At 40.2% G+C, this 13,657-nt stretch overlaps 1 protein-coding gene across 2 annotated transcripts in view; it reads left to right on the top strand.

Moving 5' to 3' along the window:
* The window catches only part of EXOG (exo/endonuclease G), a 32,623-nt gene extending 20,501 nt beyond the window's left edge, over positions 1 to 12,122 (top strand). For both annotated transcript variants that reach the window (XM_014859605.3, XM_014859604.3), the window contains one exon: positions 10,248 to 12,122. In XM_014859605.3, the coding sequence (XP_014715091.2) occupies positions 10,248 to 10,709 (462 nt within the window). In that variant the 3' untranslated portion in view covers positions 10,710 to 12,122. The remainder of the gene's footprint in view (positions 1 to 10,247) is intronic.
* Positions 12,123 to 13,657: the final 1,535 nt, after the last annotated feature.

The raw sequence follows: 13,657 nt of genomic DNA, 5'->3' as shown, positions 1-13,657 counted from the left end.
ATTAGCAGGGGCTGTTAGCTCAGGGCTAATCTTCCTCAAAAAAACAAAACATTGTTGTTATGGAGCTATATGTGCATGGTAATGAAACCGTTAAACCTTAAAACATTGAACTACATGACATCGTAATGAAATTCAAATAGCATAAGAGGATACAAGATGAAAAGTTAAAATCTCCTGCTTCTGGTCCCAATCCCACTGGCTAGTTTTCTAGTTCTGGTGGTTATTTCTATATCTCAGAGTAATGGGTGCTAAACTATATTTCTTAACTTTGATTTGTCAATTTTTAACAGTCTCTTTTGGTGCTTTCTCTGTGAAATATATGAATTTTGTTTAGCTCTCTTCACACACTGTTCTAATCTCTGCTAGTCACATTTTTAGTTCTTGTGTTGGTAAACTGTATATCATATACTTTACGTAGTATACTTAAACCTTTACTTCTTGATCTATCACTTATGTATTATGAACGTTTATAGCTTTTAAATTTGTATTTGCTAACTACACTTTAGTTTGAGCTTTGCCTACAGCAAAGGTTGTAAACATAGGCCTCCTAGGGTACATCTAGCCCATAGAGATATTTTATTTGGTTCACATAGTATCTTGTTTTTTAATTAGTTGGTAATGTTTAAATTGGGAGATTTCACATAAATCCAAATTTTAGCTTCTTTTAAAAAAATGAGATGACTCGATCACTCTTGCATATATTCCCATCGGCACCATTCACTAGGTGAGAGTTGGCAACTTTCTCCATAGATTGAGCACATGTTCTTCAATTCCCCATAATCCTCATCTGGCCTATTTGATCCATTTACATTTCCTGTCTAGCCCTTGTTGGTCTTTGTGTTTTATAATCCTGAGTCTATTGAAAATATAAAACCAGCATTTATAGTATTATGAATGTATAAGTAGAATATTTGGACCTGTAAAGAAGTAGATATAATACTATATCATTAAGTCTCTGCCACTTGAGAGAGAAGTATTAACCACAAGCAACAAAAAACTGAGAAGTAGAAAATAAAGGTGGCAGTGTCTTATAATTGCTATTTTGAAAAACATAATGATAAGCTTTTACTTTCTAATTCAGATCATTTAACCTTACCATCATACTATTTTTTAAAAAGGTAAATCAGTGTCTTGAAGACATCATTCTTGGAGCCTTCTGGTCTCTGTTTTAATTTGGACTACTTGTTTCCTCCCTTCCATCCCTTCTTTCCTCCCTCCCTTCTTTCCTTCCTTTCATTCAACAAATATTTATTAAGTTCCCACTGTGTACTTGGCACTGTTCTGAGTGTTTCTGATACAGCAGTGAACAAGGCTGTATGTTATGTGGAGCTTACATTATAGTGGAGTAGATATACAGTAAACAAAATGCCATATAGAAAAATAAAACATGGTAAAGGCTTGTGGTGGGAGTGGAAAAGAAAGATAAGGTAGGCTACTAAGGGGAAGTGACAATGAGCAGAAACCTAAGTGAAATGAAGGAGTAACCTGTTTGAAGAGTTTGCCAGCAAGCACAAAGACACGGGTGAGATTTAGCTTGGCATGTTCAAGGAACAGCAAGAACGCCAGTGTGAGTAGAGCAGAGTGTGCACTGAGGAGAAGTAGGTAAATCAGAGAGGGAGGCAATGGGAAGAAGTCTGGGTTGTGTTGAGATGAGATGCTCTTGTAGGGTTTGGATCAGGACGATGGTATAATCTATTACATTTTTAAAGCCCAATTTGGCTGCTGGATGTAAAGAATAGAAGAATACGCGGACTACTTAAGGCGTTAATGGAGTAGTCAAAATGAGAAATAATAATGACTTGAACAGGATAGTGGTGGTAGAAATGGTGAGAAACGGTCTGATTTAGCATGTGCCTTGCAGGTGGAACTGATAGGACTTCCTAATGGATTAGTTGTAGAGTAAGAGGAGAAGAGTCAAGGATAAAACTTAGGTTTTTAGTCTGAGATGAAGACCAGAGAGGAGCAGATTGTGTTTTGGCTGTGTAAATTTGAGATTATTTGATGTCCAAGTGGAGATACTTACAAGTGGAGTAGGCAGGCTATGAGTTTGGATCTCAGAGGAGAGGTTGGAAGTGGAGATTTGCAGGGGAGTGGTCAGCACAAAGATGATGTTTAATGCTGTGATGAAATCATGTAAGTGACTATAGAAGGGAGAACAGATCTGAGGTCTGAACCATGGGGTACTCGGACATTTAGAGGTTGAGAAGAGGAGGATCCAGCAAAGGAGACAGAAGGAGCAACCTTTGAGGTAGGAGGAAAATCAGGGGAGAGTGGTGTCCCGGAAGCCAAGTGAAGAAAGCATTTCAAGGAAGGAATGATGGGGTGAGAACTGATCATTGGCAAACTCAGTAAGCTGTTTTAGTTTTAAGTCAGCTGCGCATCTGTCGTTGTTTCTTTTCATTACACTCCTAGCTTAGGTACACTTTATCTTGACACCGCCCCTCCTTAGATTCCTTTTTTTCCTGTTGTTGGAGTACATCCTCAGATTCTTTCTGGAAGAGTCATTGGATGGCAATGTCTAAGTCCTTGCTTGTCTGAAAATGTCCTAAAACTCTGGCAGTGAGACTCAGGAATCTGCATGTATGACAGGCTCTCTAGAGCAATTTTGTAGACACCTTAAGGTTTGAAAACCATTTCTTTAGAGAGAATTTTCTTAGTTTCATCCTGGAGGCAGGACAAAGGCCTGCTACTTTTGTTGGTTGCACAGTAATTCTGTAGATGGGTTTTTCCGTCTCATCTTGATTTTTGACATCCTTTACTTAGTGGAGCACAACTTAAGGGGCTGTGAAAGTCTTAGTTTTGGCTCCTTCCTCTTTGTTTTGTCTAACAGTGTCATCATATCCATCTTCCGGAAGGTCAGGGCTCTTCTTAGTCCAGTAATATACTACTCTGTCATTCTCAGCACTTTCATGAATGTGTTTATACCTGTTTACTGCCTGTGTATATATATTTTTTTACTTGGAGGGAGGGAAGAGCAAAAGCCTGGGCTCAGGTTGTCATCTTAAACTGGAAACTCACTTTAATCTTTATTCATTAGTTTTTTGCACAGCCTTAGCAAAGCAAGTTGATATTTTTTAACATTTTATTTTGAAATAATTCCAAATTTATAGAAATGTTACAAGAACAATAGAAAGAACTCCCCTATATCTTTTCTTAGATTCATTAGTTGTTAACGTTTTGCAGCATTTGTACCCCCTGATGCATACACCTATTTTTATTATTTTCTGAACCATTTGAGAGTTAGTTGCAGATATCTTGTTCCTTTCCTGCTAAATACTCCATTCTCTCACATAACCACACTATAATTAGCAAATTCATGAAATTCAACATATAAGAATATTATGCAGTATACAGTCCATATTCAGATTTTGCCAGTTGCTCCAATAATGTCCTTCATACCATCTTTTTTCCCTGATTTAGGATGCAATCCAGGATCATGCATTGCATTTAGTTGTGATGTCTCTTTAGTCTCCTTTAATCTGGAACAGTTAGTTCCTCAGCCTTTTTGTCTTTAATGACGTTGAGATTTTTGAAGAATACAGGCTAGTTGTTTTGTAGTATGTTCTTCAAATTGGGTCTGCCTGTTGTTTCTTTATTAAATTCAGTTATGTTTCTGGCAGAACACCTTAGCACTGATCTTGTGTGCTTCTCAATGTATCACATCAGGATGCACATGATGTCAGTTTGTCCTGTTATTGATGATATTAACTTTGATCACTTGATTAAGGTGGTGTCCTCCAGATTTCTTCACTGCCGTGTTACCATTTTCCCCTTTGAAATTAATCAGTAATCTGTGGAAATACTTTGAGACCATCTAAGTATTTTTTTCCTCTTCAAACTTTTACTCACTAGGTCTTAGCATCCATGGATGATTCTTGCCTGAATCAGCTATTGCTACTTTAGTTGCTAAGTGACGATTTTCTAATTCTTACTCCTCCTACATTTATTACTTGACATTCTACTGTAAGGAAGAGCTTTTCCTTCCTATTTATTATCAGTGTGAACTCATGGGCTTTTATTTTATTCACTGAGTTCTAATCAGTTTACTGAGTATTCCTTTTGATACTCAAATTGTCCCAGATTTGGCCAGCGGGAGCTCCTTCAAGCTGTCTCCTGTGTCTTTTTGACTCGTCTTCATCATATTTTTAGCACTTCCTACTTCCTGACATAACACATGATGTTCCATACTCATCTTGGCCAAACTCTGAGGTCAGCCATTTCTCTAAGGAGCCATGATTCCTTTTAATGGGGGGGAGATTGGTGTTTAGAAACCAAGATCTGGATGACAAGTTGATTCTTGAGTGCTCGGTCTGCTGTTTGGCTTGTCATGTGTGTTCACCACATTTATTTTTAGCCTTTTATAGTGGTGGAGAGCCCCAAGGAACATAGTACACAAATTCTATTGCCTTTAGTGGCTCACTGTTGGGAAGGCCTTTTTTCTCCATCTTCAATGTTCCTGTGTTTTTTTGAGAAGGAGATTTATAGACCCTGGTCATAAGAAAACAACTAACTGCGTTTGTGTACGTGTATGTAAGGTTGAATGTTGATAGGGATCTATATCCTTGGAGAGGCATATAGTTTTTCATCGTTCTTGGAATCACATCAAAGTGACATCTACTTTTATATATTTATATTTTTCACTAACAGTTTCTCTGTAATAATATGGCTTTTGTTAGATTTGGCATTATTTTTCAGATCAAACTTGATTTCAGGTGGAATTTTAAACTTAAGAATCTTTGGTATATCTATTAACATGAAAGCAAAATATGATCCTTTAGTAAATTAAACTGAAAACATTGTCTCAGAGCTTGCCATTTTAAGAATGAAGGTGGGCTAAAAATTTTATATGTATGCATACACATATAAACACATATAAACGTGGGAGGCAAAGCTAGGCAAGGGGAGGAGATAGGAAAACGTAGGATATGTGCTGAGAAATGGTAAGTTCCTCAGATAGTGGGATTAGAACATTCATGTGGGAAAGGAGACAAAAATGAAAGGAACAAGCGGTTGGGGCCCAGTGGCAGAAATCTTGAATGCCCAGCTAAAATGTTCAGGCTGTTTTCTAGTAATTCATAATAAGACAGTTACGGATAAATCCATGTCCTTAGTGATGCTGAGAAAGAGGACACAGCCTTATCCAGCCCTAGAGACCAGTTTGTTCCTCTCAAGGAATAAATGTTTGAATTGTGAATTCCTGTTTCCAAGGGAATGTCTTGCAATTATATATGGCAGTTCAGAATGCCTGGAAAGTGTTTTGTTTTCTCAGGTCCAGCCATTTAATATTTATTGCTTGTTTACAACTACACCCTGAACCTTATTTTAGGAGAATGTAGCTAATAAAAACAAGGGTATTTATTTAGTTTTCTCTCTAGGCTTTGAAGCATATTTGTGCATACTTTGGAGGAAGTGAAGCAAATGAACTGATATTTATTGAGAGCCATATATACCACACAGTATGTCAGTAGCTTTATACATGCTATCTCAATCAGTCCTCAGAAACAGCCCTTACAGAAAAGTAGTGGCAATCTTCTATGTTATACGAAGGAAATTGAGGTTTGGAGGGGTCAAGTCCAAGTCATATATGTAATAATTGTCAAAGGGGAGATCCAAACATTGGTCTGTCTGATTTGTTTGAGAATTGCCAATCATTCAGAGCATTGTTCTTTGAAGCTCTCAAAAGTCTATAGTAAAGGGATTCTGTGCTCTTTAAATATAGAAGCTTAAGGCCAGGAGGTGAAGATGGTTTGGATGGAGGGCAGTTACAAGTGATATTTGCTAGCATGCAAAAATAAGAACAGAAAATGGGCCAAGAGGAGGATTCCTTATAGCCAGGCAGAAATGTCTGTTAGAATATGTAGGAAAGGAACACAGCATCATAGGACTTGAGTGAATGTGAGCCTAAGGGAAGATTAGTAGCAGTGATTTTATCAGAAGTGAGTCATCTGACAGCTCTAATCAGAATCACCCCCTTTATTATAGCTGAGGTCATCCATGTGCTTTCCCTGATGTGCCTGTTTCAAGAAGATATTGATTCCAGACAAGTGAAACATACCTGAAGATTCTGGCCTGAACATTATAATTGACCTGACAAGAAAGTGAGCTTCAGATTTTACAACCTGGTGGTGGTGGTGGTGATAAGGTTAGAAGTACTTAACAGTCTGTGTTTCCTTCTATGGCATTACTTTCTAAACTTCCACCAGTTCCTGGAGGGGAAGGAAATTGAAAACATGCCAGCAGGGATCTTGAGGCATCACCTGAAGTGATCAGGGAGTAATTTTTTTGGAAATCTCCTGTTTTGTCTTTAGGCAGATCTTTTGTTTATTTCCATATCTTCTTGTTTCAGTTGAAAAGTAAGTTATTTTACTGGTTAAGTATCTCCTTACCAGTAGATAATCTCCAGGTAGAACTGACTGTCTGGGAAGATGGTGTTTGTTTTACTGTGACTTTGCAGTCTCCCCCCTTGCCCAGAGCAGGGACCCCCGTGCCAGAAGCACTGTCTCCCAGGGTTTGCGCTGCTGCACAAGCACTTGCAGAGGCCTTATAGCTAACACAAGGGGCTGGCCACATTGCTCTTGACTTCCCATGCCTTATGACTCCCTCACTTTTCTTGTTTCTCTGTCCTCTCAGGTATGGATTCCCTATTTATCACACCATCGTGGTTTCTTTCTTTCATTTGATCGGCATGACATTTTACGGGCTTGGTCTCTTGATGTGTCCAATAGTTTTATTTTTGGAATTGCTTTTTTTGTCTTACTAGGGGAATGTAACCAAATATATCTGTCTGATTCCAGCAGGTACATATTTTTTCCTCATGATGCTGCTTCATGTTTCATTTAAGGCACAATTGCTGTATATATGACATGACAAATGGCAGACTTAGCCTGGGTATGTTTGTTGCCAGTCTCTTCTGGCACTGAGTCAGCATGAAGGCCCATCTCTGTGTGTGCGGAGTTGGGAAAGCGGGGAGCAAATCATCATTTCTGTCTCTTGGATGGAGGAAACAAGCTCAGGCTAGCATATACGAAAACTAACTTCAGGTCACAAATGAGTGCCAGCTTTATGGCTGTTACATATATTGTATTTTCCAGTCACTCCCATTTGATTTCCAGTTTTTGTTACAATCTTGACAAGAGTTCAGTGCTTTTTGGTAATTTAACAGCAGCGAGGATTTCCTTTGTAAAGTATTTTTATACCTAAATCTTATATGAAAAGAATTGTTGTTGCTTTACTGATACTAAAGACTTGGTTCATGTTAAGCCCTCACATCCTTTGTTCAGGGCTTTGTGTCCAACCTGGTTTTTCCTGAAACTTTATTGTCTGCCTTGCTTGATCTCATGTTTCCATACTCTCCCTCTGCAGAACTGTCTTTTGTACCAAGTGAAATTGCATCCCTATCTTTTGAATGGCATTCACCACATAAATAGCTTTTTACATAGGTTTTGCAGATTTTTAAATCTTTTTTTTTCTTTGTAACTAATCTGTCTTTGTAGCTTCCTGACTTTTCTATGAGATAGGCAGCATGGGGATTGTTATTACCTGTTTTATGAAAGGAGAAAGAAGATACCAGTGAATGTAACTTGCAGCCTAGGGGTAAAGCCAGACTTGACCAGGTCTCTGGGGTTCCAATCCACTGACCCATTCTCCTTCAGTATCATAGTAGTTTCTAGAAACATTTTCTGAAATTCTCCCAGTTTTCCCAAAATTGGGAAAAATTTATTATGTAGGTTGAGTTTTCTACAAAGAAGAAGATAGCTCTAAAATATTTTTGGATTTTTATTTTAAATCTTAAATTCAAGTAAGAAACAATCAGTTTTCTGAATTTCCAAATAGGACTGGTCCCTATATTAGATAGGTTAAAGATGTTAACTTCCTTAGAACAAAACAGACTGAATCAGAGAAGATAGTGAGTGGCTAACTTTTCATTTTTCTCTTTATTTCTAGGGATAGTGTTTTACTCCTCTTTGTTGAAATATTGTGAGAAGGTCATGGGTGGAAGAATCACACCTTGTGTTCTTAGAATTTCTGTGTCCATGAGGTTTCTCAAAAATAATAATGGAGGTCCTCTAGCTATTGTGAGAGTTTTTGAAAACCTAGTAGAAATGGTGCATTTCCATGAGGTAAAGCCATGACTCTTAAAATGTCAAAATTGGCTGGAATTTAATGAACCTGATTAGAAACCCTGGTTGGCAGCAAATGGACATGACCAATTAATTATTTTTGAAAATTACTATTTGTTTGTAGACAAAGAATCCATGAGGAGAGAAAATAATCAAGTAAATGGTCTCGAAGCCTCATATTTGGTGTCTGAGAACTGTGCTGCAATGATGGAGGATGTCCACCAGGTGGCACCAAGAATTTGCTTAACTATGGCTCCCTAGTTAGTGCCTGGAACACATGGAGCCCATTTAAACTTCTCCCTTCCTGTGAACTATGGTTCGACTACAGTTGTACCCTCACTTCGGGTCCTTGACTTCCCCTGTACCCACCCCTTTAATGCTGTTGCTTGTGCTCTGTCTTGGCATCTGACCACATTCTGCCTAATGAAAGATGTGGGTTTTGACCCCTTCTCTAGATGGAAAGCTTCTTGAGAGCAGACACTAGCTGCATTCACTTTAAAGTGTCTTCCCTTCTTTACAGTTATGTGCTGTATAGTGATGTTTTGGTCAATGACAGACCACATATACGACAGCGGTCCCGTGAGATTAGTCCCGTATACCTTAGGTATGTAGTAGGCTGTACAATCTAGGTTTGTCTAAACACTCTCTGTGATGTTTGCACAATGATGAAATCGCCTAATGACACATTTCTCACAACATATCCCCGTCGTTAAGCAGCGCATGGCTATTTCCAGCAGTGCCAGGCATAGGACCTCTGAGTTGCACCATTGAATTACCATCTGGTAGTGATCTGTGGACTAATTGTGAACCTCCATAGAGTTCACCTTCAGTATATTTTTCACCTGAGAGAGTATGTTTATTTTCCCAGTTGCATAAATGGCTTATTGGGGTGGGGTGGATTTCATGTCTGTAAGTTGGGTAGTTTCATATACTTTAAACTCCGCCCTGACCAACCACTTTCACTAACTTCAAAGACAGTTATAGAAAATCATTCCTGTGGATGAGTCGGTCTTCCCTGCATCCCTCTAGTTGGTCTTGGCAGTGGGACCTTCATGCATGCCAGATAGCAGATGGCCATGGAGTTCTTAGGCTGTGTGCCATGTAGGTAGGAGCTTGGGAAAAGCAGAAAAAAATCTTTTGCAGATCTCATTCCTCTGCCTTATCTGAGCTCCCAGCAGGACTTCATGTAGCAGGCAGGTTTGATTAGGAAGTAATGCCCACTCTTACCAAGGAAGGCCCAGGGAGGAGCAGTAGTCTTAAGAGTGCATTGTAGTTGGATTGTGTCATTTTACTGGAGACCATTAAGGAAATGGATGTTCAGTTTTTCTTTTTCAGAAAACAGATATGGCTTTTAAGCCAATTGGAAGGAAATTTGAAAAGATTTTATAACAATGTTATTTCGTTATTACAGCCATCCTACACAGGCAACCAAGTTGTTTTCAGGCCCCACCCTGACTCTGGCTTCTTCATTGTGTAGATACCATTCCAGAGTGTTTGATTTGGTGACACATTCAGAAGTTCTGTGTTTGATAGCAGGCCCAAGAGTGTGCAAAACTCTGAGCAGACAACATTTACATTTACTTTAGTTAAAAAATGAACCACATTCTAGGTGATATTGGAGATAGTAATACCAATGTGGTGTGTCTGACTGCTTCTCTAAAGTCTCTTTGTTTAGCTCCCTAGTGAATTTGATAAACTAAGGCCATATTTTTATTTCTAGAGCTGGGAGTTCCCAAGCTGGCAGTTTTGACCTTTGAATGGTTAGAGTACCGTAAGTTCTGATTATGAGATGAAGAGAAAATGACAGCTTTTCTTGTCCATTAAAAATCCAGGACTCACTCATGGCAGTCCTTTGTTCTTTGTCTGCAAACAGAGCAGAGAAGGTGACCTCTGCTCTTTGGGATGGCATTATTTTAAAGAATGATCAGAATCTACTTGTTAGGTGCTCATCTCTGTGAATCTATATTTTGGTTTATTATTACCTTTGGCAGTTGAATTTAAATTCATTGGGCTGGAGTGGGGTAGCTTATAAGTGTATTTTCAGAAATGCATCTAAAGTCTTTCGGGAAGAATTTGGGATCTGGCTAGCATAAATTAACATTGCTAATATGACTGCTTTGTTTCTAGGTGATTGGTGAGGACAATGTGGCAGTCCCCTCACACCTTTATAAGGTGATCCTGGCTCGCAGAAGCCCGGTGTCGACTGAACCTCTGGCACTAGGTGCCTTCGTGGTGCCCAATGAAGCCATTGGCTTCCAACCTCAGTTAAGTGAATTCCAAGTGAGCCTTCAGGACCTGGAGAAGTTGTCAGGACTGGTGTTTTTTCCTCATTTGGATAGAACTAGTGATATCAGGAATATCTGCTCTGTAGACACCTGTAAGCTCCTGGATTTCCAGGAGTTTACTCTGTACCTGAGCACAAGAAAGATTGAAGGGGCCCGATCAGTACTCAAACTGGAAAAGGTCTTGGAAAATTTGAAGAATGCAGGGATTGAACCAGATGATTACTTCATGAATCGCTATGAGAAGAAACTAGAAGAACTCAAAGCTAAGGAGCAGTCAGGAATGCTGGAGAGAAAGCCATCTTAGTTTTTATCTCAGAAGATGTGTGATATCATCTGTGGTGAAGCAGGCGTGCCCTCTTCAAGCTAATGTATTTTAGAGGGCTTGCTTTAAAGAAATGATGGAACTCTAAATTGAAGATAAAATTTCTCCCTAAATGATGAAAAATCTAAAATTTTCTGGTCAGTATTTTATTTGACCTAGGAACTGATTATTAAGGAAACTGTCACACCTGCAGAGGGAGGGCTGATCTTGTGTCAAGTTAACAGGAGGACTGTGTCCACAGGCTGACACTGTGTTTGCGTCCCTCCGGATGTATGGTATGTGAAGGCATTTTATTTTTGTGTCTCCAAATTGTACCATGTGTTTGATGTATCTGTCAGGCTTCTTGGAACCCAATATTGTACATTTTCTTTCCCTAGCTCCTGAGTTGATCTTAGAGCTTTTAGAAATCCTCTATGCATTATCCTGCCCACATGTATTATATATTTATTTCTTGTTCCTCCTCTTGTGGACCTGCCTTTCCTCCACTTCTGTCATATAGAAGCACTCACAATTATGTTTTCTGCTCACTTAGTGTGTTCTGTATGCTGAGCTCAATGTATTATCTTACAGTGACCCTCTGAGGTAAATACCGTGGGTACTTACTGCACCCATGAGGAAATTGAGGCTTAGATACCTTGCCCAAGGTTCACCTTTACAGAGAAGTAACCCACAAGGTATGAGGCATGCAGGGCTAAGAGAAGAAAGACAGCATGAGGTAGATTCAAATCTTTCTTGACACAGAGACTTCTGACTCAGAAATAACACACCTATGTGGGTATCTGTGATCCCGGAGCCCGCTGGGTTAGAGGGTCTGGTTTCTTGTCTGCCATCAAGCCAGAGTGTCCTCTGGCTTGAAGCCTCCTTAGCTCTTTAGGAAGAAACAGTCACAGGCATTTGAAGAGGACAGTGCTTTGTGTGGTTCATCAGAGGCCCTACTTGCCTCCAGGGATGCAATTCTTTTAGTGACTAGATGGTGCCAAATTGATGCATTCTTTTTTTCCCAAGTGAGCTTTTTGTTCCAAAGATTATGGAGCCTAAGAAGGGTGTGTGCCCACAGATCCACCAGCCCATGATTTGCTTGCTTTGTGCCTGCTTGGCTACCCAGGGAGCATAGGGCAGTTGGTGCTTTGGACCAAAGACCCAATGACAGTTAGGTCTGGAGGAAGCAGTGGCTGTTTTTCTGAGCCAGATCTCTAGATTTAGGTTTATGCAGAATCCTTTCATAGGCCATCATAAGTATAAGCAGTAAAATATCTTAAATAGGGCATAGGAACTTGTCGAAATGTGTCTCATCACTGCTCTCTTTCCAACTGATATTACAAGAACAGTTTTTGTGGCGTTGTGTTTGTCTCACAGAAATGCTGAGGCTTTACAATAAAGGTAAGATGATAATGATTGATCTCTTCTGCTCCTTTATTTGGGTAAAAAAAAAAAGAAGTTGGGTGGGTGGGGTCAGAACTCTGTAGCCTGATTAGTACCATTCTGTTTTATCACACTGTTCCCCATTAGCTTGTGCCAGTCCTTCTCAGGGACAAAGAACCAAAATGTCACTGTGACCAAAAAATCTGTTACTTTCTCTCCTCATTGGAGTTGTGATGGTGGGACCTGAGTGTTCCTCCAGGAGCCTGAGGGGGCGGCTCTGTGGGAGAAGTCCTGTACCTACCACCCATCTCTAGAGGCTCGCCCCCATCGTCTTTCCCCCAGGCCTGTCACTGTGCTTTTTTCTGACCTGAATTTCCAACAGCCTTCTCACTCCTGCCTCTCTGCCTAGATGGTGGAGAATCTTTATTTCTAGATCAATAACTGAAAGTGTTTTATGTTTTTAGTTCCTAAGAAAAATGCTACCTGCTCGTTGTGAAAAATAGAGGTAACTGCTCATAATAAAAAAAATGCAGTCTCCCAATCTTTATATGTAAACGTTTTGTTTGTATACAATAGCGATGCTTGAATTGTCGTCTCAACACTTCCATTAAGAATTCTTCCAAAACAAACTTTAAAATGTAAGTATTGAGTAGAGCTTAGATCACTTCAGCCTCCCCTACTGGGACTGCTGGTTATTTGGACTCAGATGCAGCTGATCCCTAGGCCTCTCCCCAGTATCAGGTGTGTCCCTCTGATCAAAGATGCAAGCACCTCATTACCAAACCTGAGCAAATCACCATCCAATTGGTCCCTCCCTGGGTCTGGGTCCAGCCAAATTCTTAGGCTGAGCCTTGGACTCTGCCTTCTGTTCTGTTTACGCACAGGGAGTACCTGGTCCGAGAGAAAGGCTGCTGTACAAGAATGGCTGGTCTGGGTGGGCTGTGCTGCTGGAAGCCCTCATCTGTGGGTGAGGGAGCTCACTCCCTAATGTCTTTCCACCCCCGGTGACATCTTTATTTTGAGACTCCAGGCTCTGGTTTCTGGATTGAGGCTGTTTCACCAATATTGTATGCAGCAAAGGTGGACCTTGTGCAAGTGGCAAAGGTAGAATGGGTGAGCTAGTGCCTTAAATACCTGCTAGCACTGGCACCTTGGCACCTTGACCTTCAAATAACTGAAAACCTCTGTTGCTCCTTCAGGCCTTTGAATATCTGCCAGCTGGAGAAACATAGTCTATTCATGAGAGAATAGCTTCCTGCAGAGCTGGGCTCAGCCTGCGACCCTGCTCTTAGAATGATCCTGAATATTGCCATGTCACCTGTGTTCCCTGGCCTCATTCTTGTGACTACATAAATGTCATTGACATCAACATCACAAATCTCAAACTTTCTTTCAGCAGCCCATCGCTGACCCCATCTCTGCACCCAGAATCTGCTTTTCTGTTCCCTGCTCACTCCTTCACTCCTCCACCCTGTGTGCCCTTCCCCATTCTGGGCCGTCCTGCACACTCCACCTTCCTCCTTGATTCTCACTCTTTAATTCTAGTGGAGATGGTCAGAGGTGAGCTC

The sequence above is a fragment of the Equus asinus genome, chromosome 21 (genome assembly GCF_041296235.1).
Source record: "Equus asinus isolate D_3611 breed Donkey chromosome 21, EquAss-T2T_v2, whole genome shotgun sequence".
Lineage (NCBI taxonomy): Eukaryota > Metazoa > Chordata > Mammalia > Perissodactyla > Equidae > Equus > Equus asinus.
The sequence above is the reverse complement of the archived record's forward strand: the minus strand, read 5'-3'. Positions and strand labels throughout refer to the sequence as shown.